The sequence below is a fragment of the Chamaea fasciata genome, unplaced genomic scaffold (genome assembly GCF_029207755.1).
Source record: "Chamaea fasciata isolate MVZ Bird 193981 ecotype frontalis unplaced genomic scaffold, bChaFas1.0.hap1 SCAF_3, whole genome shotgun sequence".
In the NCBI taxonomy this organism is placed as follows: domain Eukaryota; kingdom Metazoa; phylum Chordata; class Aves; order Passeriformes; family Sylviidae; genus Chamaea; species Chamaea fasciata.
The window spans coordinates 50,753,487-50,780,218 of record NW_027094088.1 but is presented as its reverse complement, the minus strand read 5'-3'; the positions used below and the strand labels follow the sequence as shown (position 1 = coordinate 50,780,218).

Genomic DNA, 26,732 nt, shown 5'->3' with positions numbered 1-26,732 from the left:
CTCGAGTCATTTCTCTGTGTTGTTTGGAAAACTGAATTCCCTCCTTCCCCCTCTATAGCTTAGTGGCTTAGTACAAATACAACTGCTTCGATGTTTTAAGAGCATCGAGTGACTATTTTTTTCCAGGCTAGAAGATATATTGCTGAGAAGTTCCACTGACTAAATGTCTGTTCTCTGAAAGCAGACATTGGAAAGCATGTTTGTAATTTCAGACTCTGTTTTGTTAGACATATACAAATGCAGAACTAAAAACAAACACAAATCCATTCCCTAAAGAGAATAAGTGTACACAGAAATATCTTTACAGAAAAGTATTTCCAAGCAATGCAGACACTAAACAGTATTCTAAAATTTTCTTTTTGATACGATTTTACTCCAGTAACTCTAATTAGCAAAGGAAAAATTAAGCATCTGAAGCATTTTCCTTTGCATTGGAAATACTAAAGAGGAGTTGCAGCTAGAGTTCTCAGCTCCAAACAGGACAACTATGACAGTGGGCACCATACTGATGTAGAATAAAGAGGGCCTTTGGAGAAAATTGTTTGAGACTTAAATATGAGCTTTAAAAATAAATCAGTGATGGAATACAGTGGGCATGTGAGCAGCACTGTTTCACTGAAGGCAATTGTATATAGACTAATAGTTAATTATAGTGTGGTACAGTAGATATTTGTCAGAAGAATTCTATTTTAAGGCTGCCTTAATTGTAATAGAATAATGGGTTTAAATGATAGCTCCTTTTAAGAGTATAAGCCCCCCAAATATTTGGAAAGCACAGTAGAGATTTATAGACGTCAGTGGAAAATGACTGACTATATGACTTCAATGTTTTGGTTGTGGATCACAATGATTGTGTTAGTATTCAAAACTGCAGTTGCAGCTGTCGTTAAATGCAAAGCACAGAGAAACTGACACAGCATAGAGACAAACTGGAATCACTGTAACACTGTTTCTTTGGGTTTGTTTGGGTTTTATTTCTTTTTTTTTCTGGTGTATGTACAACCAGGGATTAAATATTCAAACTTCTGGAAAAAGACCACAAGGGTGAATCCTGGAAGGAAGCAAAACACAATCAACTCTTTTCTTCCTTCTAAAGAAGCTATTCCTGAAATACACTGAAATTCTTTACACTTTCTTTCACCTCATTTCTAAGAAAAACTAAACAGAACATCTTTAGCTGGATTTCACTGTATTTGAAAGTTGATTCTTATGCTTTTAAGAAAAGCGTTAATATTTTTTTCTAGAACTAAAAAATTTATTTTGCTAAAAATTATTAAAACTGGGCATGTTCATAGACCTTTAAGGAATGTGTGCTCTGCCAAATCTGAAAACACTTGGAAGAGAAAGAAGGTTTATCTTGCATACTGTGCTACTTTTTTTTTACTGATTTATGAACAAGACACTGATGCTTAGCTTGTACAGTTTGTTGGGTCCATGCAGTGAAATAAACACAGCTGCATTTATTATGGTGATTGCATAATCACATATTTGGTACTCCCAAACTTCTGGGAATATTCGAAGAGTAGTATATGCTAAAAATCCTAATTTCCTTTACCCTCTCTGTTACTCTCAATTTATTTTATATTTAATGTAAAGCTTTTGTTTGTGTAAGTTAGATATTTTAGTCATAATGATTCTGCAACAACAGCAATTTAGATCATTTGCACCAGTTGTAGAGTGGTACTGCCATTGCATAGGGCATAGTAAATACAAAGATGCCACTTGTCACAAGTACTGCTTTGAGTGATCCTCAGCTCAGTTGCTCCATGTAGCATTGACTTTACTACTCAGTGTAATTTCTAGATAGCCATAATACCATCCATCTTTCAAATTATTATTTTGGAATATGAATATATCTTAATCTACTTTATTAGCAATATGCCAGTCTTTGAGACTGACTTTTTATATAAACAAGAACACCAAACTTTTCAGCACAAACACATTGTATCTCATCACAAGCAGTCACCAGGTAGATGAAATTATTCAAAGGAAAATAAACAAGACAGCCAGAGATATCTTTAATGATCTACCACAGTGACAAAGTCTTCCCAGATGAATATTTAGGAAGAAAAACAAATTTTTATTTTTTCTGGCATCCTGTAAATATCTAGAACATGGGTAGTATGCTAAATATATTTAGGAAATATTTTGTCCTTTTTTTTTTTTTAGTCTGAAAATGGAGAGGGGAGTTTAGACAGTGGTGGAGTCACAGATTTCTGCACACACACCCATTATAATTTCACCAGTGACTGTTTCATCCATTCTGGAGGTCCCAGGGATAAGCCATGCTCATTCACAAGGAAGAGAATGAGGAAATCTGTGCTGGTTGATAGAGGGTTTCTCATGCCCTGCATTTTTTCAGTGACCAAACTCTGCATTTTATTTGTGAGGCAGAAGCTGCTGCAACTATCAAAACTCATTCACGACTGACTGGCATACCATCCATTTGTGTTCATAACTGAAATGAAACAGCGTGGCAACTTTTTAAAAAATGTTATATGTATAGTTTAAAGAAGTAATTTGCTGTAGCTGTAGTGCCTGTTGGTGGGAAGCTAATACCTAAGGAGAAATTCAGTTCTGCTGTGATGACCAGCACAGTCTGCATGTCTGGGATGCAATTAAGAGGCTTTTGTCCCGTGGATGTATTGTTTACCCTGAGTCCTAAGGCATTCATTTGAAAAGATAATCAGCTTTGTTAAAAGAATACAATTTTGTCTTGTTTGATGGAATGTTTTTTCAAATTGTTTTAGATTTTTTTTTGTTAGAATGTTTAGTTAGTGAATCAAAATGTAAACTGTGTAATTGCTTCAAAGGAGACCAAATATAATACAATTAGAGAAGACATAAATGTGGTCAGTCTCCTAGATAAATAAAAATTATATACAGACCTTACACAAGCTTTTGACATGATCTGTTTTCATTAAAGCTAAGGACAGCAGCAAAAGACTTCGGTCAGCATTTATGAAATCTCCATATGTTTAGTCTGATTTTCAGCTGATAATTCCTCCAGTCTTTTTTTTTTCCAGATGAAGGCTTTCTTGCACAAGTAATCCGTATTCCTGTTGTACGGTCGCTGTTTGCATACCTGTAGCTATGTAACTCAGAAGTAATGAATAGTTATACATGACTTAGATTAGATATAAGGAAGAATTTTTTTCATGGTGAAGGTGCTGGGGCACTGGAACAGGTAGCTGAGAGAAGCTGTGGACGCCCTATGCCTTGAAGTAGTGGAGGTCAGGGTTGATGGGGCTTTGAGAAATCTGGTCTAATGGAAAGTGTTTTCTCTTTATCTATGAAAATAATATATCAGAAGTTTTTCTGCTATGGAGGAAGTGGAAGCGCAGAATGTACTTTGTTAGGAGACACAGAAATGCCTCAACAAAATGAAGAATATTAGTGTTGCAACTCTGGGAGTACTATTATTGACCGATTAAGATAATTTCTCCGCAACTTGGTTTCGCTTTAGGGAGATATAGGTTGGGATTGTTTCCATTTTCCAAGAATTGGAGTTTTAAAGGCAGGTTGTCTCTGAATTCCACACAACCCTGGTGACTGGCAGTCTTTTTTTTTTTTTGCACTCTACTCAGTTGAACACCAGGACCAAAAACCTCTGATGATCTAAAGGGAATTCTGAAGGGACTGTTATGCTATAGTTGTATTTTCCTAGGCTCTATGATGTCTTGCATGTGTTTCTATACACAGTCTCGATTGCCTCCACTGTTCAGCTTCCCTGAGAATGATCCAGCATACTGCTGTGTCTCGAAGTGCAAAGGGTACATTTTCCTGCAATTTTTTCACAGTACGTCAGCTGCCTCTTTTTATGCAGCAGAGCTGAAGCTGTTCTACACTGATGACTTCAGATGCCTGCAGAGCAAGCTTCAGATCATGCATCTGTGAGCAGGAATGGAAGGAAGGAAGCAGGGGTGGGAAAGCTCCTCTTTTAGAGGCAAAGAGCTATTACATGTGTGCAGTTGAATCATATCCTCAGGCCATCACAACTACCACTTCCTCCATGGTGTCATTCCCACTGCAGTTAACTTTGATTGTTCCATTGCACCACTAGTAGCATGGCTTTTACCCAAAGATAACTCTCTGATATAGATAGAAAAATGAGAAAGGGTTTGACAGGTTATAGGCTGGCTGAACACAGCGTGCTGACTCTCACACTTGTGCAGATAGGCAGGGAACTGTAGCTCAGAAAAGCTCGGGCCAGCTAAACAGAACAACCCAAGGTCTAAACCACAAGATGGACAGACTTGAAGAAAAAGTCCCAGCTCAATGTTAGGACTGAGAAAAGAGAAAAGATCATTGGGATTGGTCCAACAAACCACTAATCTTTAAGAGAGTGCACAAAAGAATGCTGAACTCATCTACCTTGAAAGTGTGAATACATCTACTCAGTTCTTTGATAACAAGGATGAAGGTGTTGGAATTACATTACTGCCTTTGTTTAATGTTGACAATAAAATGGTGAAGAAAATCAGAAAGAAGTACTGCAGAATGAAACAGAAAATGCAGCTCAGTTCCAGGCTACATGTAGGTATGTGATCCAGGGATATGCCAGACAAGGAGAGTTTGGGATTCACAAAAGTTGAAAATTATTAATGTTCAGGGAAACAGGACGTTGTAAGTAAGCTGTGTCAAAGAGAAACCTGTCATCACCAGAGAAACTCTGCTATTAGTTTTAAAAGAATACCCACAAGATTCCTTTCCTGGACAAAGAAGGTCTTTTGGGCCATGCCAGGTATGAACTCAAGCACACAGAAATACCAGTTCCTGCTATTGGTAAACTGGAAGAAAAGCAGAGATTGAATAGTCAGGCAAAGGTGATCTGTGGCCTAATAAATTAGTGTAGAAGTTTAGAGAAACCCAGCAAAGCAGCTATAATTTTTTTTAGTAATTTTAGTAATTAATTTTATAGTTTGACATTTATATAATGCAGAAAAAGTATGTAGTCATGAGGGACAGAAAAAATTATGGTGCCATTTGACTTTCTTGAGAGTCATATCTACTTCCATTTGTTGCCTATCTTATGCAAGTTTCTTTGAAAAAGATTTTCTACTAAGACAAATTAACTGCATGATGATTAAAGATCCCAGTGACCCAGTAAGACTGAAAGTATCTAAATTCTTTTGGTTAACCAAGAAAGAATAAAATGTCAGAACTTTTCTTGCAGAATTGTCTCTGTTTTAAGCTTACACCAAACTTCTACAGCTCGACAGCTAAAGTAAGTAAAAAATGCATAAGCTGGCTACGTGTCCAGGACATTGATCTTGCTTTCTCCACTACAAACAAGAGTCATTAGAGCTGCTCTGAGAGTGACCTAGAAACGTTCTCCTCCACCCCTCCAAGTTACACTGTTGTTACTTCTGCCTATCCATTTTGGTTGCCTACACAGGCAAATAGCTTCAATCTGTGAGCTAAAATAGAATGGATAAGCTTGGTGATCCAGCTGACTACATCTAAACCATCTTCTTGGCACGAAAGTACGATTTCAGGGAGAGCTGCCTGATGTTTCATAGTTGGCCAGGTGGCTTTTGTACTACTGCTCACCACTTGCCTCTGAGAGCCCAAAAGGATTGCAAAAGCAAGCCGAGGGAAGAGCAGTGTTCATTCTGCAGGGGGTGATGAGTAAGTCCCACAAGACTTCTCTTCTGTTTTTTGAAGCAGAACATGAAAGTCATAAGGTCTTTAATTTGGTAATTTAACTTCAGGCTTAAAATGCCAAAGGATGAAAGCTACAATTCAGACATAATGAACTTTCCAGCGAAGTCAAGCTTTGATTAAAAATGCAATAAATATTGGCGTGAAATATTTAGTGGAGTCTCTGCTGTCCTTCTGTCTACCTTTCTCCTTTGTCTCTCATTTCTCTATGCTCTGTTCCTCTTCTGAGAGGATCTCCCACTCCTGACTGAGGGTATTTGGAGGTGTGAGACCCAGAACACCAGGTCACAGTTCTGCCAGGCCTAGCTGTGCAAGTGGAAGTGACTGCTGCCCACTGAGCTCACAGTCCTCCTTCTCCAGTGGATGTAGCTACATGGAAAGCAGGGTCTTGCTCCCACCAGTTACACATCACAGTTTCTAAAGAACTGCACTGTATGAGTACACAGGGTCGTGATGAGCTCACCCAAAGGCAGGGATGGCTCACCCGAGGGCAGTGTCCTGCCAGACAGCAGGGACAGCACCAGGTGGGTCATGTGCCAGCCAGTGGTGCCTGCCTTGAGTCAGTGTCCTCTTGGGCCTGCAGGAGTATTTAAAAGGGTCAGGAGCATCCTCGCAGCTCTGCCAAAAAAGGAAACATTTTCCAGTTGTAACCTCTGGAAACAGATGATGTGCATAGCTACCTGAGGGAGATGGGGTGTCCCTAAGAAAGTCTGTACTTCTGCTGAATGTAGAAATTTTAAATGCTTCCTTTTCAGCATGATGAATACTTGAAATCTCCACTCTGTAAGTATTTAGGCTTCATTTTGTTTCCTACGTCCTTTCCTTTAGCACAGAAAGAAACAAGCTTTGAGACCAACCTTTACGGGTTTCAGTTAAGCAATCTTCACACTTCAATCATTCAATATTTACATTTTTTACACTTGTTTTCTTTTCTGAGTATTCGATGTGGTAACAACACATCCCAGAAAAACCAACCATATGAATTAATAAGAAAAAAAGTATTGTTCTGGAATAAACATAGAGACTCTGAATATTTCAAGAACATCACTGCATTTAAAATTCAGATTTATTTCTTAACTTGGTTTAACTGGCAGTCCTAAAAACACCTTATTTTTTGTGATACGTTGTTCGCACCAGAAATATTCAAGCTGTCACAGTAGTTTATTTTACACCTTGCAAACATACGAACCAGTGAAATAGGTAGACTTCACTAGCAGTGAAATCCCATTCACTCACAGTAGCTAAGGCTCTTTACTGCATTTAGGTGTTGTCTAAAGCTTTGATTTCTGGCTGTTATTCTCCCTGTGCTCAGATCTGTTCTAAGTACCTTTTCCTGCTTACAGATAAGAACATGCAAAACTATTTGCAGTATCAGGATGCAATCTGCATTTTCAGAAAAAAAAATATCAGACTGGTAAATGTGCCTTTTTGAGAGTACCTATTACTAAACTTAGAAATTAGTAACCTCCAATCAAACAAACACACACCTTATGATATCTACGCCAGCAGATGTGTTGCTGTGGCTTCTTTTCAGCTGACACCTGAACTGACCTCTTTGCTCTCTTTCTTCCTACTGTGTTTTATATTGAAGTCCACCTCATTCATGGTACTCCTGCAGTTTAAACAAAACATACAAAGAATCACTCCTCTCCCTTCAAACATGCCAGTGAACAGGACGCATTTTTTAACAAACGACTACCCCAAGCAAACACGTCTAAGAATTAATGAAGACATTATGTCCCAAAATAAAACCAGGAGAGTTCAATATGACAAAATGACTGCTTCCCATCCTCTGATAATCAATCCTGACAGCTTCCCCATTGCAAAACTATTTCTTTGGATTCCCTGTGTGCTTAAACCCCTGTTTAAACACCATTTTGCCTGTTTGCACCATGTTCTTCTCATCAGTTTCTATAAATATTGCACACATGCACTCAGTGGTGCTGTCTGTAACACAAAACCAGTGGGAGCATTCCAAGTTGCAGTTATCCATTGGTAACCTGTTTGGACAGAGGTGTTAAGAAAGGAGGCTTTGTTCTTTATTTTTTTAACACTAGATGGCATTGCTTCCTCCCCCCACCCCCCAGGGAAAACTTGAAGATGAAACTTGCCTTGATTAATGTTAAGAGAAGAATTAGTGACTTGCAAGTTTTGCTATGACTAGCACCCTTACAAAGTATTTCCTGTAAATCTTAACTCTCAAGTGTGCCACCAAGCCTTTGGTTTGTATTCCTCTGTCTGCAGCCCCCATACTTCTCCATGCACAGAGGAATTTCTGAAACACTACTATTGGAATGGTTTTCTTCAGGTTTTCCTTAAGCAACAAACGCTAAAGCTACAGATGATGCATACTATGATGCAGAATATTTTGTAACATAAACTGTGTGACCTCAAGATGCTAATGAACGTAGATACCTCCCTGGACCTTTCCCTCTCCAGCTGATTCTGTTTCTTTCATCACATTTATTCTGCCGCAGCAGGAGCCAGAACAAGCTATGAGGCAGGAAGGAACTATACAACCACTTTTCCCCAGGGCCCTTTCCCACAAGAAGAGAGGGATTGGGTTCCTCTCTTTATCATATAGCAGGAGCCAGAGCCAGTAGGGCATTGTCCAATTAAAATTAAATAGCAGCTGTTGACAGTTGCTTGTGGGCTAAATTGGTTCTGTGGGGAATAGCTCATTAGAGCCGTCATCTCCATGAAGAGCTGATTGTGCCCTACGCGGGCAAAGCGTGGGGGCTTCTAAGGCTGGAACCTGCCTTCGGTCCACACCAGCATTATGTACAACGTTTAGTGCTGCCGCACTCGATGTCATGGGCCAGACTTTTTCTTCTCTTACCTTAGTGTCAGTCTTACTAAAAATTAACCACAGAGAACGCGCCGTTCCTAGACGGGCTGCTCTACCTTGGAGCAGCACCTCTGGCCTGACCCGCAGCACAGCAGAGGAAAGGGCTGAGGCGAGACGTGCTCCCTCTCTTGCTTGGCCCCTTTCGCCGAGCAGAGGCGGCCGGACTGGCTGGCTTCTCCCTGGGGAATCCCGTTGGACCGAACGCTGCGGGGCCGGGCAGGGCCGGGAGCAGCTACCTTGGCTGGCCGGGAAGGGTGAGGCTCCAGTTCGGGGAGCCACAGGTAGGCGGCGGCCTCCTACTTTCCCCAGGTTCGTGGAGGTTTTGTTTTTTTTTTTTCCCCTCCCTTCCCTCCTCCTCTTTTTCCAGCCCTCGCTTTCCGGGTTGGGAGTTTGGTGCGTTCAGAAAAGTGCCTGCAACGGCGCGGGGTTCCCCAGGTGGAGCTGGTCTGGGCTTTCTCTCCCCTCCTCCTCTGGCTGGCTTTCCTCCTTTGTGGCCGCATCCAGGGCGCTTCAGTCCCCCTCCCACGCTTCCTCTTTCCCTCCCTCCCCGCCTCATCCTCACTTCGGGGAGAGAAAGCCGGGCTCTTTCCTGTCTCCCGGCCGGCCCGGGCTCTCACCGCGCCCGCCGTGCGGCGGAGCTGCGCCCCGCTCCGCTCCCCCTCCTCTCCCCTCCCTCCTCCCGGGGCCGCTCCCGCCTCCGGGGGCCACTCCCGCACATGGGCGCCGCGCGGGGCTCCCCCTGCGCCCAGGCGGCGGCGGCTCTCCCCCTGCCCCGCAGCGCCTAGCCCGGCCGCCCTCCCTCCCGCCCCGATTCATTTGTTGTTGTGCTGTTCTCTCTCTCTCCCTCCCTCTCCTCGCTCTGAACTTTTGTCACCGCGGCCGCTGCGCGGATGAAGACTTTTCGCGCCGGGGACGCCTAGCTCTCCCCGCCACCCCTGCCGCTGCCGTGCCCCGCGCTGCCCCCCGTCCCCGGCCGCGATGCCGTTCCCCCTGCGGACCCTGGAGCCGCTGAAGCTGTGCAGGTTGGAAGAGGCCGGCGGGGATGGCGCGGAGCGGGGCGGCCCGGCGCCGGGGGACCACGCCGGGGCGGCGGAGGGGGGCGGCGGGCGCCGCCGCGGCGCGGTGCCGCTCTTCGGGACTCTGGAGCAGGTCAGCTCGTACGCGCTGGTGTCGCTGCTGATGCAGCTCTCCGACCTCTCCCGCTGCGCCGGCGACATCTTCGGCGGGATCCTCAGCGAGGCGGACTCCCTGTGCCACCGCAACGCCCGGCTCCAGCGGCGCCTCGGCGCCCTGGAGGAGCTCCTCGCCCGCCTGGACCACCGCAAAGTCAAGATCCGTGAGTACCGCCCTCCCCGGCGCTGCGAGCTCGTCCGGGACGCTGGCGGGGCGGCTCGGGGGGCGGCCGCCCGGTGGCGCGGGGCTGTTGGCGCGGCAGGCTGGGCTCTGGTTTGTGATTTATTTAAAAACAGAAAGGAAAGAAGGAAACTTAAGCATCCCCGTCTCTTTTCCCGTGCTCAGGGACGGCGGCCGCCCCCGGTCCCGCCGGTGCCCACGGGCTGTGGCGCGGCGCCGCTCAGCCCCCTCCGGGACGCTCCGGCCCTGGATGTCGCCGGCCCGTGCGGGAGGGGCGGTGTCAGCGTGCGGGACTGGCGGCTGCGGGTGTTTCCCCAGCGCTGCTGTGCGGCGGAACCCTCGCTCACGGGGGAGAACGTGTCCGCAGGGCGGGCAGCGGCCCGGCCGGGGGCGGGGGGCCGCCGGCACCGGCAGCTGAGAGCGCTGTTATCCCGGAGGAGTTTGTTTTTGTGTTTATGCCGGGTTTGCGCTAGACTTGAGATCAGCCGAGCTTCTGACAGTTCAGCCCCCATGCCTGATTAATTCTTTTGTATGTGCATGGGAAGACCCAGTGAATAGAAACCTGGATGTATTTTGCAGCTGGTTTTGTGTCTCTCGGTTCTCTCGAGCTTCTGTTCTTTGTGCAGAGCTGATCTCAAACTTGAAATTTCAACTTCATAGGGAGCCCAGGCAGCAAGATGCAGATTCGGCCTCAGATTCCTAAGTAGTGGCAGCATGGGGAGGCTGTTCTTAGGTTTCTTTCAGAGCCTGTAAAGTGGCCCTTAGAAGTGACTAATTGTACACTTACACAGAGCTATAGGAAAAGGTGGTGTTTTTTTCCCTGGGCTTGGTCCAACTTTGGAGAAAGGATCCAGGAAAAATTGCATCTGGTACATGAAGTTTTGTTTATGCGTGACCAAGGTCCCCACAGACAATGTGGGACATGGCTTGCAACATCAGCTTAGCTTTCTCAATGTGCTGGAAACATTCAGGAACCCAGAGAATAGTGTTGCAACTTCTGTGGCAGCTGTATAAGGTGTAAGCCCTGCCTAAACAGGGTTGTTGCTCAGAGACCACAGAGTTTTCTTTTGAATGGAAGTAGAAAGCTTACTTTCCATATGGCACACTTATGAGCAAAATTGATAAGGAAGGCCTTTCAGAAATCAGATTTAAAGGGTATGAACTCTGTATGTATAACTTACCTGTTTCATTGCAGAATTATTCCTTATGGTATACTTGAGTATGTGATTTCTCTGAAGGGGACACCTTCATCATCCATACCAAACCTTGTGGTTTTTAAGTGTGAGGCTGAAGTTTTGTGCCAGAAAGTTTTACTTTTTTAGGGGCTTTATAACTGATGATAAAGTGAAGGACCATTTCTTCCTCATCAAGACAAGTATAACCTTTTCTGCCAATATAGTTATGTTAATTTGGCGTGGTGTTGCGCTGTCACACTTGAAATGCGAGTGTGTTATTACTAAGGATACCTGCAGTATAGTGGCGTATTAAATTGATTGCCTGATAGGAAGCAGTATTTATTTATCTCAGTTTAACTAGGACACTAATGATTACCATACACTGATGCAATGTATATAGGCAAGGCTGAAATAAGGCTACTGCTGCACTGTGCAAACCCTGAAATTCTATGTGTCAGACTCTTAGTGATTGTATTCTTTCTTAGTCATCCTTTTGCACAAATTATATATTCATAAATTTTTGTTGTTGTTGGTAGAACTCAGTTCTTTGGGCTAAGCCTGTTATTGCTTTTAATTTGATGGTCTTTGCTGTTGTCATTGTGATGCCCAAAACTGGATGCAATTCTTATGTTTGGCTTTCTCTGTTCGATTTTAAATTCTTTGCTAAGTGGCATCTCTGCTGTTCATTCAGTTTTGCCACTTGAAATCTCATTGCTGCTGCAGCTATATTCACTTTTCAAAGATCTCATTCATTTAAGTCTAAGAGAATTAAGGATTATTTCATTCTAGTTTTTTTTTTTTTGTTGGTTGGTTGGTTGTTGGTTTGGGGGATTTTGTTTTTGTTTTGTTTGTAAAGGAAAGTTATTTTATTTACCTATTCGGTCCCTAGGAACTGATGTGTAGGCTGAGCATATTGACATGAAGTTGCACATAAAGCCGTGACAGTTCTTATAGGCTTTCTAGATACTGCAGTCTGGTCAGAGAGATCAGGTAGGATGCTCAGTTGCAGTTAGAGTCATGAACATCTCTGCAATACAAGCCATCCAGGCTTGCCCACAAATTTAACCCTGTTCCTGACATTAAAGGGAAGTACGTGGAGAACAGAGAGAATGGTTTAATAATGATGTCTTTATTTGGGAAAAACGGCAAGGGGGATTTTTCCTTCCAATTTTTGAAGCCTTATGGAGAAAGCTGTTTGCTGGTGCAGGACTGTAAGGACAACAAGGACTGTATAATTGCATTCCCATTTACTAGATTTTTTACTAATCATAAACCTTTTCTTGTGAGGCAGATATTGTAAACTATTGCACCTTTTGTGGAGCACAAGTACACACACAGGTGCAGCGTGCCATTGTGTCAGATGACTTAAGTAATTTGCTCTTGCATTCAGGATGAGGGGATAGGACATTGTACACCTGCTTTTAAAATCATGGGTAGTTTCTACTTGAATAAATGGCTTTTGTGGGGCCCAGACAACAATTTCCTCTGGCAACTGAAGGTCCCAGCAAAACTTTTGAGATCCCAGCATGATGTTGTATGGGAAGGACCAGAAGAGGACTAGAAAACTTCAAATCTGGGTTACAACCACTTTTTGGGAAGCAGCTGCAGACTGGCAGCTGGCAGAAGATCTGCTATGTGTGTCTGTGGTGCTTGTGAAATTACATACTTTGAAATTTTGGTGTGTTTTTTTTTTTTTTAATTTATTTTTGCACTATCATACTTTTATTTCAAAGTAAAGTTTGCATGCAGTACCCTTCAGATAACGGGTCCATCAGTGTTTGCTCCTTACTGAGCATGGGCAGGGGTGTGAGGGAGGGAAGGCAGGCAGAACAAAGCTCTTCATCTTCAGTTAGTCACTCTGCAGTCATTGACTGTGCTTGCTGGTCTGGCTGTACAGTGTCTCCTTGAGTATATGTAGGATCCATATGCTCCTAGATCTGGGTATTAGAGTATGAATAGGTAAATACGTCTCAGGTGATCTCTGATGTTTCTCTTCTGTTACATACTCCCCAGTATTCTGTAGTGAATCCATTAATTCAAGGACATCCATTCTCTGCTCCACATAGAACTTTCTGATGTGGCAAACTGGTTAAGGATGTGCTGTGGTGCAGTAGGCGCTATGTCTCTGCAACCCTTAATAGGGGTAAACTTCCCCATCTTGGAATTCTGCCATGCCCTTCAGCTGGGAGGCCTCCTTTCCGAGGGCTTTGTACTGGTGTGCCACACATACTTGGAGAGTTTGATAGAATGACTGTGCTTTGTCTGGTTTGGTTTAGCTGTCTTTAACTTTTTGTTTAGAGTGGTAGAGAAGTTTCTCGTTATATCCCCCCCAGCTGAGAAACTTGTGCTTGACTCAATTTCAATACAAGGCTATTTTTAAGACCAACTATTAAAATGCTTTCCTGACATGTATTTGAGCTTTGCATAATGAGCAGGATGTTGTGCCACAGGAAGGGACATCAAAATATGATGAGACATGGCCTTATGGGCTGATGACTGGTTTATAACTCATGGTGATGGGAGGCACTAATGGCTCAAGGTGGTTTATAAAATTCAAGTGTAATATGCAGTACTTGTGACCTTAGTTCAGCTGCACTAGCCACGTCTAGAGAATTAATTAAATTCAGTACTTTTCTTAACAGTCTTTCATCAGGTTTTCATTAAGCTTATGTGTGTTGCTGTTTTGCATGATGTTTTGTCGTATGTTTCCAGCATCCAGCTGCCATAATGTGTTTTACACCACCGGACTTGCCTAACAGCTTTTTGTTTTTTAGCAGTGTGCCTCTGTAGCTGTGACCTGCCATCAGGTGATGTAGTTTTTCATCACTTTTGGTTCTTAGACATCAGGGTGGGTGAGGACAAGTGACTCTTTGAATTGATCAGCGCTCATCAAAAGGCGTGTGATGGCTGTGGAGAAATCTTGCATGAATTACAAGGCCAGCACTTGGGAAATGCTGTGGGACCTTAAACAGTCATTGTTTTTGTAGGGCATGAAGAAGGACATTTTTTCCATTAATCTTTGTCCTCTGCCATCTGCTGTTATTTATGCAAAAAATGTTATTGCTGTTCTTTTCTGTAAATCCCAGTGATTTGACAGACTGGAAGGCTGTCCCTTCCCTCTTCTCTGCTATTTATTTTAAAGTCTTTCTGAAGAGATGATTTGTGAGCAATGCTGGAAGGCTAACCTAATGACAACTTCTGGTTCAGTGTCTGCACTAGCAGGATGGGGTTTGGCCAGTTGCACCTCCTGTTTTAACAAGAAGAAACTGATTCTGTGGGAGGGAGGAAATGCTGCCTCCTAATTAGCATTGCTTAAAATCCTTTAAGTGTTTGGATTTAAAGGCATAACATAATAATTTGATTTTGATGCAGTGTCTATACATATGTATTTTTTTTCCCCCTCCAAGTTTAAGCATATTAATGCAAGAGAGCTGGGGGTGTGGGGAGTGTGGCTTTCCATTTGTCTGCATGATGGAAGGACAATCCAGTTTACACTTCATCTCCTGCTATTTTGTTTAGTAAGTATTTTCCACTCTTTGTGTGTAAGGCAGTACTGGAGCACATTTCCTGCTTTAGCTGAACAGGAAGCTTTATTCAGCTTATTCCTAGGGAAACCCCTCCTCCATCCCAAGCCACCAAAAGTGAGCATTATTTGAGACAGTATCAGCAGTAGGAAGGAGATGAAGGGGCTGGCTGACTTTCTATAGTTTCTGGTGTAAGGACAGAGAATACAAGATATTCATCGTCTTGCAGCAACAAGAAGAAACCTTTAGCAAAAGGTTTAGGGATAAAAAAAGTCAAACAACACACACCCCCACAAAAGAAAACGAAACACACCACAACCAAAATCCCCAAACTAACCACCAAAACCACAGTGTGCTCACGAGAAAGCTTTGGTGAGAAAAGACAGGCTTTTAGGTGAAGAACTGTGTTCTAGCACTCTTTGGGAGCTACAGTTCATCCATGATTACAGATGCTTGAGGTGACCGCACTCTGGTACTTCTCTCTGTTGCTGTGCAATATGAAGATTCAACAGCGAAGTTCAACCATGTTAAACAATTAATTCCTAAGTTCCCCCGGGAAAGAAAATAAGAAATTTTCTCTTTAACCCTGTTGTAATTATTCAGTTTGTTTCTCAGAAGCAATATAACTCTTGTTTTATTTAGCTAGTGCAAGACTAATTATCTGTGGAAATTCAACCTGATCCAAAGGAGATTTCGTTTGAAATAAGCAGGAAGAAAGTCTGAGTTAGAAAAAGATTTCCCATGGGGATGGTGGGCCAAGTCGTTGTCCTGCTGAGTGGCAAAGCTCCAGCTGAATTCAGTTTGATGAGGGTTTGGCTTGCTGTTCTGAAAACGGTTGACACTCTTTGGCTGAAATGTAGAGCTCCTTTGTACAGTGCTCGGAACCTATTATACACCACCTACGAACATTTATTTCCGTAGAACTTATGATTGGCTTGATCATTCAGGAAAACAGTGTCTAGGAGAGGTAGTTAATGAATTAAACATACTTGTATTTAGTTGTTTTCAATTAGGATCTATTTTGAAGGTTCCTAGATATTTTAGGATGCACTAAAATGCCCTTAGAAGTTTCTCTTCCTGTTAGTATTGGCACAGTCTCATATTGGTTGAGTGCAAGCTAGTAATCTTGGTCTTGTGGGCTTCTCTCTAAGCTAATATGGATCTCCTGCAGAAGAATAATTTTTTGGATCAGCCTATTAACAAACATAGAACATCACAGTGGAAAGCCACTGAAATTCCTTAAACCCTCTGTCCTGGAATTTAAACCAGCCTCTAATCAACAGAAAGTGGGATCAGGCTTTCAAGGGGGCTTGGGAGCAGCTTATCCCACGCATGCTTAGTGTTTCCTGCATCTTCCACTGAAGTATTTGGTGCTAGCTGCCCTCAGCCATGCAGTAGTTCATTTAATAGTGCCCAGGCCAGATTCACTGTGGTAATTCCTGGCCTCTTCCTGTGTTTCTGGGTGAAGGAGCAGCAATTTCCCTTTCCTCATCTTCCTTTTTTTTCACCTGCATGCTCAAATAAATGATAAAATAAATGATGGCATATTCTTTGCTTCCTGTGATAACAGGATATCCAGAGCACTAGTGCAGCAGAAACAGAAAGGGGGATTGGGAAATAGAAGGAATTAAAAGACACACATTGAAAGCTTGGCAATTATGCAAAGCCCCAGTTTCTTTTGTAGTCCTAAACTAGCTATCAGCAGGCAAGATCAAAGCTGTCCACCCTAACAGTTAACAAGATCAATTAAACATGCTAATTAAATGTTGTTCTTGGCTGTAGGTTGGATAGGAAACCTGCTGCTTAGATGGCAGTCTCCAGAAAGCCTGGATGTCATGCCACTTAAGAGACTAGAAGAAAATATTTTGCTACCTGTGGGTTTAGCACAGATTAATGTGGGTGGACTTTGCAAGTTGTTTGTACTTATATCCTACCATAATTTAGTTGGGCAGGGCTGCTTCTGGCTTCAGGCTGTCATGGGTTTTTTCTCTTTGTCATTTGTATATTACGGTGGTTTAAGTTAGGTTGTTTTTATTTATTTATTTATTGGCCTCTTGTCCTTTAATCAGCTTTGTGCATACAAGATTTCATTGCCCTTTAAGAATTAGGAGTAGTTAGAATATAAATGTTTAAGATCCAATGAATGTGATTGAGCTTAGGGCACTATGCAATCTGGAGGCAGGGTAGTTAGCTCCTGCAGAGAGTGGCAGAACCAATTGCTTTGCTATCGCTCTTCTGGGTAGTTGCCTGTTGAAGCCCCTGTACTACACAGTTTTTAGGTTAAGACCTGATAAATTTTTTTTATTTCCTTGCTCTTATTTTCTCCTCCTCATTTTCTTTAGTAGTTTAGACTCCTCACTCACCTCAGGCGTGCTCTGAGCTGCCTCTCCCTGTTCTGAGGTGTGACAGTTTCAGTGTGTGCTCTGCACCTCACCACCCATTTCACTTGTTAAAACTCAGCATTTTGCCTTCCTCAAATTCAGCACCCTCTGCAGGCCTGATAGGCGGTCGGATTAGTGAGGAAGGAGGTGAGGAGATGGGAGGCAGAGACAGGAAAGGGTGGAATTTGATGGAGCTTCTGGCTTTCTCCTGATGGCCCCTCTCACCCCTCTATTTCATAACCCCTTGGTGTTAGTCCCAGTATAAGGCCTTCCTGCCTGGGGTTGTGGCACAGTGGACAGCACCATAATAACTGAGTATGCCCCTTTCTTCATTTTTACTGCTTCACTTCCGAATGTGACCGTTGCTCTGCCATAGGAGCATAAACCAAATGCAAAACCATTTACACCATTACAGTGATGGAAGTGAGAATATCAAGGGATTACTTGACATTAAAAAAAACCCTCAAAGGAACTGACTTTAATGTGTCTGTGGCTGAGTTCTTGTAACTTTCAAACTCAGAGGACATTTTAATGTTTCAGTAAGTTTAAATTCCCTAATGTGAGTAGCAGTTCTTAATTTGAAGTTCTTAATTTGACATCCTGATAACAAGTAGATCTGTTGAGTTAGTTGATTGGAAATTCCTGTTACTGTAATCAGGCTGTAGCCTAGCTAACCAAATTTTGAATAATCTAAGATTGTGATTTTTTAATTAATTTAGCTCCTACTTTACAGAGATTAGGACTAGAACAGCTGCCTCCTGAAGTGTATTGGAACTATGGATGCTATCTGAAGAACTTAGCCACTGAGTTTTCTTTCTACTAGCACTAAATGCAAATGTTAATCATAATGGAAAAATGTTAGTGATTTCAAGCATATTAATAGTGACAATGGTGGGATTTAAATTTTTTTTTCTTGTTGAGCAACCAATTGGAAAATGTAAACAAGACACTTCTACGGTATGTTTTAAATGGTGATGTGTTGTATTTGAATGCTCTTCTTTTGTCTTTGTCCTCCTTTTTTTTTTTTTTTTTTTTTTTTTTTTTTTTTTTTTTTGTGTGTGTGTGTGTGTGTGTGTGTGTGTGTGTGTGTCAGAATGCTGGTTACAGAAGAGCTCTCATCAGTTTTAAGTGGTGGAATAAATATTGCCAGTGAGTGGCTTATATACATTCCTTGTGTCTGGGTGTTACATTCGTAGTTTCTCAAAATCTTGGGTTTGAGTAAGACAGCAAGCCCAGTCTCTCCTTGCAAATGGGTGTCTGTCTTTTGTTTTCTACTTTAGCAAGTTTTAGCTTTTGGCAGCACATGGAGTTTGCTTACAGGAAGCACAGCAGGACCCAAGATGAGTGATTTGTGGGTTATCTCTAGTGGCACCTTTTGTTCCTGCTGTATGGAAGGGAAGAGCTCCCAAGCAAGTGGTGGTGGCTTTCCCTTCCTGTTCAGTATCTACTTCATGGTGAGTAACTGAATCTGCTTGGAATGACTGAGAAACCAAGTGATGCTTGGCTAATGCAGTATCATTAGAAGTTAAAAAGAAATTATCAAAATGTTGTTAGCCACATTGTCCTTAAGATGCTTAAAGCTTTGTGAAGTAGAAAAAAAGAAGCTAACTACCAGGAAATGGGAACAAAACTTTTCATTAACTGTGATGTTTGATCTTCAGTTTAGAAGAAATATAGCACAAGCAAAGCACAAAATCCATCACCCATTATTCTGGACATGATGCAAATAAAATCCTTTCTACTCAAATTCTGAATTATTTTTCCTCCCTCCAAGATATGTTCTAGACATTGAAAAATATTTCTTTGCAGGAGTCTAAGAACCCAAGCATGTCTGAAAATGACCGCCCTGTAAGACTGAAGTTACATGTTCATGTGTATATGAACAATAATGCAATTGAGTACATGGTTATAGCCTCCTTTATACTATTTTGATTTGTAGTGTTGAAAAAATGGAAGCCTTCTTATGTGAACTTTAAGATCTTTAAATATGAAAAAGAAATAAGTTTGTTCTAGATTTGTTATGAGGAAGAAAGAATGAAAATACAGTAATGGTCATAAATATGCTTTGGTATGTTAGTTTAGATGCAATTTTCTGAAAGTTGTTCATTGAACTATTTCCTTGTTCTATTAAAATAAAGGTAGGTAGTCACTGTGTGGTTCCTCCTGCTAACTTTATTTTAATAATGTGTATGTGATGGAAGATCAAGTATTTTGAGGTATAAATATACTTACCATAAACTCCTTCTGCATGGCTGAATGCATGCCACAGGGAATGGCTATGGTAGGAAACAGAAGGATGATAACGGGGTTAGAACTGAAAGGTTTTGTACCAGTTGCATTTGCGACCTTGTTGGAAACCCAGATATGGGAAACTGGTATGGCAACTGATCTCCATGGGGCCAACACCCTTCCTGGTATCTCTGGCTGCTGCCCTGGCAGTGGGGAGCGTGTGCAGTCCTGTTGGGCAGGCTGGGGCAGCCGGAGCCCTGCAGGGAGCAGTCCTGTGGAGGGGGGGCCCTGACCCCGCTGGGCTGCAGCTGGGCTCAGCCCGGTTGTGCAACATGAGCCCAAGTGTCTCTGCCTCTGCGCCTCTGGAATCCCGGGTGGCATCACACGGGATTTGCCTCCTCCTGGGGAGGCAAGCATGATCATAACAAGGGTGGTTTCAGTGTAAATACAGTATTGCAGTTGATTTTGAAATTACCGTTGCAGTTATAATTATATAATAATTACTATATACGTAGAATTGTAATCTATAATCGTGATCTTTACCTTCAGGAAAGAGAGGAAAGCTGGAGAAAACGAGGCAAGTGTGAGTCAGTTCTCTTACCCTGCCTTGTCTTGATGGTCAGTGGTAGAACAAGGCTGCCCTTCTCCAAATCTGGGTGGAGAGGAGGGAGGCTGTGCCTGCTTATCCTGAAGGAAGGTTAAACTGCGGTGTGGGTCTGTTTGTGATAACAGATTTCCTTAAAACATTAGGAAGCACTTACACAGCACAGCCACAATGCAGATTTAACTTCGAGTTAGAAGGCTCTTCGCCCTGAGAGAGTCTAGTCATAACACATACGAGTGAATCCAGAAGATGGTAATTTAGTTAAGTGTGGCTTAAAAAGGGCTGTTTTGAAGAACCCAAAGTTTCACAACAGTTATGGGCTTTTTTGAGGTCTAAAGGAAGAGCAGGTAATTAGAAATCCACAGAGTATTTGCCTGAGGTGAAGAATGCCACAAAAACATAGAGCTTTTGGTGCTTTTTAGTTTGTCATGTTACAAAAGCCTCTGTTTGTCCATATCTGTTTCAGAGACATTGTGTCTACTGAATGGTAATGAAGACTAAAACCATCTGCAATGCTTATTATCTTGCCTGCTCCCACTCATTGCTGAGTTTGGCTTGGATTCTGTAATTTGTGATGTCCCCTCTGAAGAGTGTGGTATGTAACATGGGAGGGGAGTGCTCTTCAAGGCGTGTTGTTTTGACCGTGTTGCTCTAACTGAGCATGCTTTTCTCTCCCACCCCTTTTCCCAACACATAAAATACAGTAGCTTTTTCTTTACAAAACATTTTTTTACTGTTAATAACCTTGCTGACAAATTGTGAAACTTGCTGCAGTCTGGGAATAGCTGCAGCTTGTAAGAGGTAGGATGAAGAGCGGGTAATTTAGCATTGTGCATAGAGATAATGTGCTGCAGGTTAACGCATCAAATATTTAAATGATTTAAATGCATTGTGTAGTGCAACTGGTAGAAAAATGAATTAGGTCATGATAGACAAAAGCTTGTCTTCATCTGAGCTCCTGTCAGCTTGGCATGTTTGTGCTCCACTGGTTTTACCCCTAGTTATGTCTATGCACATATGGTATTTCTAATCTAGATTATTATTAGTGTCTTATAAAAATATGAATAAATTAATCCCAAAGACAAATGAAAGCATAGGTATATCTCTAGTGGAACTTTGAATTTATTAGGGCAAACCCCAGAATATCTCAACTTTTAACAGAAACAGCCAGTTGGGAAAATGACTGGCTGACAAAAGGCAGATAGCACCAAAATAGCAAGTGGGTGTGAACTCTGTATGTGAACACTGAAGTGAGCAGAGTCTTTCTCACTGTCAGCCTGGAAGTTCTGCATGGTCATGGTTAGCACAAGAGCACAGCCTCCACTTACAGGGTGTTACAAAAGATACTTTAACTGTGTGCCATGTGCTGCTTTACCTTTCTCCCCGTGCCTCGGTGGCTGTTGTTGAAGCTGAGACAGTGAGTTTGAATGGAATGAAACTTTTCAAGGAAAAGTTCTTGAGGCTGCTTGAGTAATCACCTAAGTTCCTGTCTTGAAAGTGTTGCAACAAATGGGTAAACCTACAGTGTTCCCGTGGGCCCACGTGTTGAGCTTATCCAGATCCCTCTGGATGGCATCCTGCCCCTGAGGCATGTCAACCACACCACTCAGCTTGGTGTCATCTGCAAAGCTGCTGAGGGTGCCCTTGATCCCTTCATCTATGTCACTGATGGCATTAAACAGAACTGGTCCCAGTATGGACCCCTGAGGGGCCCTGCTTGTCACTGATCTCCATCTGGACACTGAGTTATTGGTCACTTCTGGCTGTGGCCACCTATTCCAACCCCCTACTCAGGACAGGCTGAGTGGGAGCCAGGTGCTGAGGGCTGTTCGCATTTGGGTTTTGAGTGTCTCCAAGGATGGAGCAATCACAGCCCTCATGGTGAAACTTTTTCCATATGCTTAAATGGAGTTTCATGCATTACAGTTTGTTCTCATTGCCTCTTGTCAAAGCATTATAACCGTGAACACAAATATACTCTCCCTACTGGAAGGCTGTCCAGGGACCCTACTGGAAGGCTGTACTAGTGGGACCCAAGATGAACAACTTGATCAAGAGAGCTGGGGTACTCTGTGGCCCTTGGTAAATGTCTGTCCTGGTTTTGGCCGAGACAGGGTAATTTTTAGATGGGAGGGCGTGTGGCCAGGACCCAGATGTTATTCTGTACCACCTCAGGCCATTGCTGCAGGCAGGGGGGAAAGAAACTCACTCTTTCTCTCTTTCTCTCTCTCCTGGGGGGAAGGGGCTCCCCCAGTTAGGAAAAGGTGGCAAGGGAAGCTGTCTGGTATTTGCTTATTGTCATGGGCTCTCCGTGTAAATTGTTTTTGTTTTATACCTTTTGCTATTAGTATTGCTGGTGTTCATTTTCTTATCTCATTGTTTTTTCCAGTAAATTGTTCTCATCTCCATCTGTGCCTCCAGTTGGAGTGAGCAGGGAGCAAGCAGTGGTGTGGTTTTAGTAGGAGTACTAAATTGAAAAATACCATTCCTAAACTGTGACTTTGTCTTAGCACGTTTATTTGAAAAAGGATGGGCAAGGGAAGGGGTTAGTTAATCAAATTATAGAGGTGGGAGCCAAAAATCCCATTCTAAAAATTAAAGATAAAATTTTTTTATTTTTACTTATAATTATTTACTTGAGGACTTCCAACCTTGCAGTGCTTCTTGGGAAGAGCTTTAATACTCTCCATAAAAATACCTGTTATTTCTGTTGAAAGGTGAGGTAATACACTTGATCTCAGAAAGATGGAAACTGTCTCCAGTGGAGAAAGTGGAAACTGTTTTCAGTGTCCCACCTCACAGATCCTGTTGGCAATAATTTCTTAGGGAGTGAAAAGCATTCACTGTTTGCAGGAGCAGTCCTGAACAACCCTTCCGCATGCTTAAGAATTTCAGCAGCGGCTTCTCTTTGAAATTCTGACAAAGATCCTTGGCTGGGCTTTTGGAAACTGTCTAGGATCTAGGTTACATTACTACAGTACCCTATTTTTTGCTTGTTGATGGGAGCTTTATTAAGGAGGATGGAAAACGTACCATATAGTTCTGTTCTTCATCTTGCTTGGGGCAAGCAAGCAAACCAATGAGAATCACAGGAAACACCTTTTTGATCATCCACAGCAGCAGTTCATCAAATAAAGCAGTTCCTCAGTAGCCTGAGTTGCTGCTAATTAAAGAGATTTTCCTATCCTTCCCCTAAGTAAGCAACCCTCTAGGCTGACTTAATTGCCAGGACTATATAAGTGTGATGGTGCTTTAGAAGAAAGCTGTGATTTAAGGGCCAAATCAAAGCTATTGGAGAGAAATAGTTTTGTTTGAAAATGTTTTTGCTAGACTGCAGAATTATCTAGTATTTTACATAAGTTATAACTTATGTGCATGGATGGCAAACTATCGTTATACATTTTTTTTTTCCCAATGCAAGTTCATAAACTCTTGTTAAAATTGTCCAAATTCACATGGAGGAAGCCAAACTGGCATTCAATACAGCAATATTTAAAGCTCTTGGCAGGACATTTCCCATATGAAAGATGTTATATGTAAGCTCTTAAAATAAAACTCCAAAAAGTTTTGTGATGACAATTCTAAAGACTGCCAGATCGTCTAAAATTAAGAGATTTTAAATGCTAGATCAGAGTTCTGTGTCAGAGTTCTCTTGTCTTACACTGTCTTTCTGTTGCCCGTGTAAATTGGTTTTTGTTACAGCACCTCTGGGAAATATCCACTAGATAAGCTTGTAATCTCAGGTATTTGGCACCTCCATTGCTTTCTGCTGTGGAATCCTGCAAAAATGGGGTTCACTGAAAAGTTTGCTCTTCAGTATTTGAGTGTAATGAATGATTTATTTTTTTTTCTCCCTGTATTGTGTTTCTAAGGAGAATAGTTATAGCCTGTGGAATACATCCTGTTTTCTTGGCTGCAATGAAATCCTTGCTTTTTATTGGTAATACCTACTATTTTTCTTCTTTGCGAAAGCTGCCAACATCTGACCCAGGACTTCTTAAAGACAAAGGCTAATAGAGATGTGTTCCTTTGTTTTGTACCAGAGAGGAAAAGGTTGGAGTTTTTTCAACCAGTTAGTTTTCCCTGTGGTGCTTTCAATCAAACCTTGTGTGTGTCTCTCTCAAAGAAAAAAAAGGCAACTCCAAACTAAAAAATCAAATCCTAACAAACAATAAAGAAAAATAAAACAAATTGAAAAGCCCCTACCAGGTGAAATTGACTTTGCCCAAAGTGTAAGAAAGCCAAAAAAGTAAGGGCCTTTTATCCTAAATGCACATATTCTGATTTTGTTTTTCTAATCTGTATCAGTAGTAGTGTAGATTAACCCCCAATAATTTTTAATTTGTTAATATTCCTCAATACACATTTTTATATAAATAGATCATGTAGCTGAATCTTCTTTTTGCCTGTTTCTTGTTTGCATTTAAGGTCAAGAAGACACATGGGGGTGAAAGTCTGGGTTGACTTACAATTTGCATTTTCCAACATCAGTTTTGACCTTGAGTTGCTAAGTATGATCTTGGAACAAAAGAGCTTTATAGAAGTGGTTGATGGATGGGTTGTAATATTGAAGCTTCCCTCCCCCATGCTCACATCCTCAGAGCTCAGTCCATCCTTACACTGAAGCTCTGCCTTCATAGGCAAGAGTCTGCTGCTTCAGGAGATAAAAATGCTGAGGCTGGCACTTTGGGAGTCTGTTTATAATAGTGAAGATGTAGGAGAGAGAGAGAGAAGTCAAAAGTGTATAGGTAAGTTTTGGGGGGTTTTCCATTTTTTTTTCTTTCAGTGGGAGGATGTCCCCCAGTGTTTCCTAATAAAGTAATGTTTTAGATAAACATCTTGCCTATCTAGGAAATGCTCTTGTATTCCTTTTGTCTTCTCTCTGCAAACAGCTTGCTTTGTGTGGATTGTGGTACATTTAAAAAAAAATACTTTTTTATTAAAAAAAACCCACAACCCTTTTTGGGCCTTATCCCCTCCAGCTTTCCATTTATGTCAGTACCTCTAGGTATCACAGGTTTGTTTTTGTCAAATTTGCAGAGCTTCTTCACTGAAATGCTGTAAAAACAGGGAAAGGTTGTTTTGGGAGGAGAGGGAATTAGCAGCAGTGGAAGTAGCAACCACACTCTGGAGACCATATTTTGCAATACTGAAATGTGAAAACAGTATTTCCCCTAACTAGGGATTGCCCTTGTGTTTTTAATCAAGCTCTATTAATATTCAGCCCTGAGTGTGGTGTAAGAGCAGGACTCCTGTGGAGCTGTAGCTGTGCCCTGTTGGGCTGGCACTGTGGCTTCCAGCCAGCGCCCTGGGGGGTCCCGAGATCAGAATATGGGGGAACGTGGCTACCTGTGCTGTCATATCACAAACTTGTCTATGTTGGAATGAGCCTTTAAAGCTCATCTAGCTGCCTTTTTTTTTTTTTTCATAATTAATCTGTTTTGCTGTGGAAGGAAAAGGTAAATTGGTTACAAGAACAGATGGCACAAATGGAAAGGGGCGGACTGACATGAAACAAAATTAGCATGAGGCAGGCATCAGTCCCCTTGAACTAATGAAGTTCTGTTTTCTGCAGTCATCTTGAAGTCAAGTTCGACTCTCATATGTGTTTGTCTTAGTGTTGCCAGTGGGGGGGGTTGGTTTGTTTCTGAAAGAAAAATAAACATAGAAAGGGAGGGGTATGTCACTTATTTTGCTAGAGGGGATTTTAGGGAAAAAACAGAATGAATGTGAAAAATCAACAGATGTTAAAATGCTGTGGATTAAATCCTATGGGTACTACAGATGCTGAGAGTGCTCATGGTTGTCAGCATCTCTATGAGACCTCTAATAATTACAGCAGTCTTTTACTATAACCTTGCAAGATCTCCTTTAGGATGATTGAGGCTTGCTTGAAGATAAGAGACCTTCCAATCTGTCTGTAGGGACAGATCTTGATTTTGGAAACTGGAAGTACTGAATTTGTGGGTGCAGAATAATGAGCTGATGCACAAGGGAATGAGAAACCTCTGTATGAAGATACCACCTCCATCCTTAAATGGAAGAACAACATCCCTTCCTTGAAGGCTGATGCTTCAAAATGAGCCACAGTGTAGATGGGGCTGTTGTGATGTGGCCATAGCTATAGCTGAAGATGTTCTTACTCACGATTTTCAAAAGGGCTTTGAGGATGGCAGAATTCCCATTTTACAGTTTAACAAAGAAAACTCAAAGGTCAACTGCCATGTCCATACAAACTAATATCAGAGCCTGCATCTCAACGCTGGTGAAATAGGAGATCCCAAGGGATTAAGCTGCCTTCCAGTTCATAGGTTGCATAAGATCTGGCTGGAATTGGCTTGCCTTCTGTTGAACTGTACTTTGATCTGTTTGGCTTTGATGCATAGGGCACCCATGGCCAAATCTATCCACCAGATCTGAGGAGGAAGGGAGTAGGAGTGCCTGGTATTTTGCAGACTTGGGACGATTGTGATGATTAAGATGACTTTAGTGGATAAAGGAAAATAATTACATTATTTCCTGTAACATTCCATAGACCTTTAAATACAAGGCATTGATTTTTACTCCAGCATTGTATGAAATTAGTGTTTCTATTATTTTGGTGCTGTAGGAAATCACCATAAAAGTACCTTCTCTAAGAATCAATATTGCAGTGGCCCGAAGATGTGTTGGATTTCCTGTTCATCTGCATGGCTGTGTGCGTGCCCAGTGACATGCTTGCTCCCTCATATCCAGCTTGCCTTCTTGTTACTCTGCTGGTTAATGCCTGTGCTGGAATTTTTGCTTCTGCTTTAACAGTCCTGAAAACCTTCCTCAAAAATTCCTACTTTGATTAATTATAGCAACCCCTTGGAAACAAGTCAAAGAATGGCTTTACCACATAAATTGGTAAAGGATGGTGATATACATACAAAAATTACTTTATGAAGTACGTCTGAGGAGCTCTATGGAAAG

At 42.1% G+C, this 26,732-nt stretch overlaps 1 protein-coding gene across 1 annotated transcript in view; it reads left to right on the top strand.

Annotated features, from left to right (window-relative positions):
- Window positions 1–8,178: 8,178 nt before the first annotated feature.
- NHSL1 (NHS like 1) overlaps window positions 8,179–26,732 on the top strand; it is a 177,983-nt gene continuing 159,429 nt past the window's right edge. Inside the window, exons 1-2 of the mRNA XM_066178962.1 lie at window positions 8,179–8,793; window positions 9,409–9,848. Of these exons, the coding sequence (XP_066035059.1) occupies window positions 9,491–9,848 (358 nt within the window). The 5' untranslated portion in view covers window positions 8,179–8,793; window positions 9,409–9,490. The remainder of the gene's footprint in view (window positions 8,794–9,408; window positions 9,849–26,732) is intronic.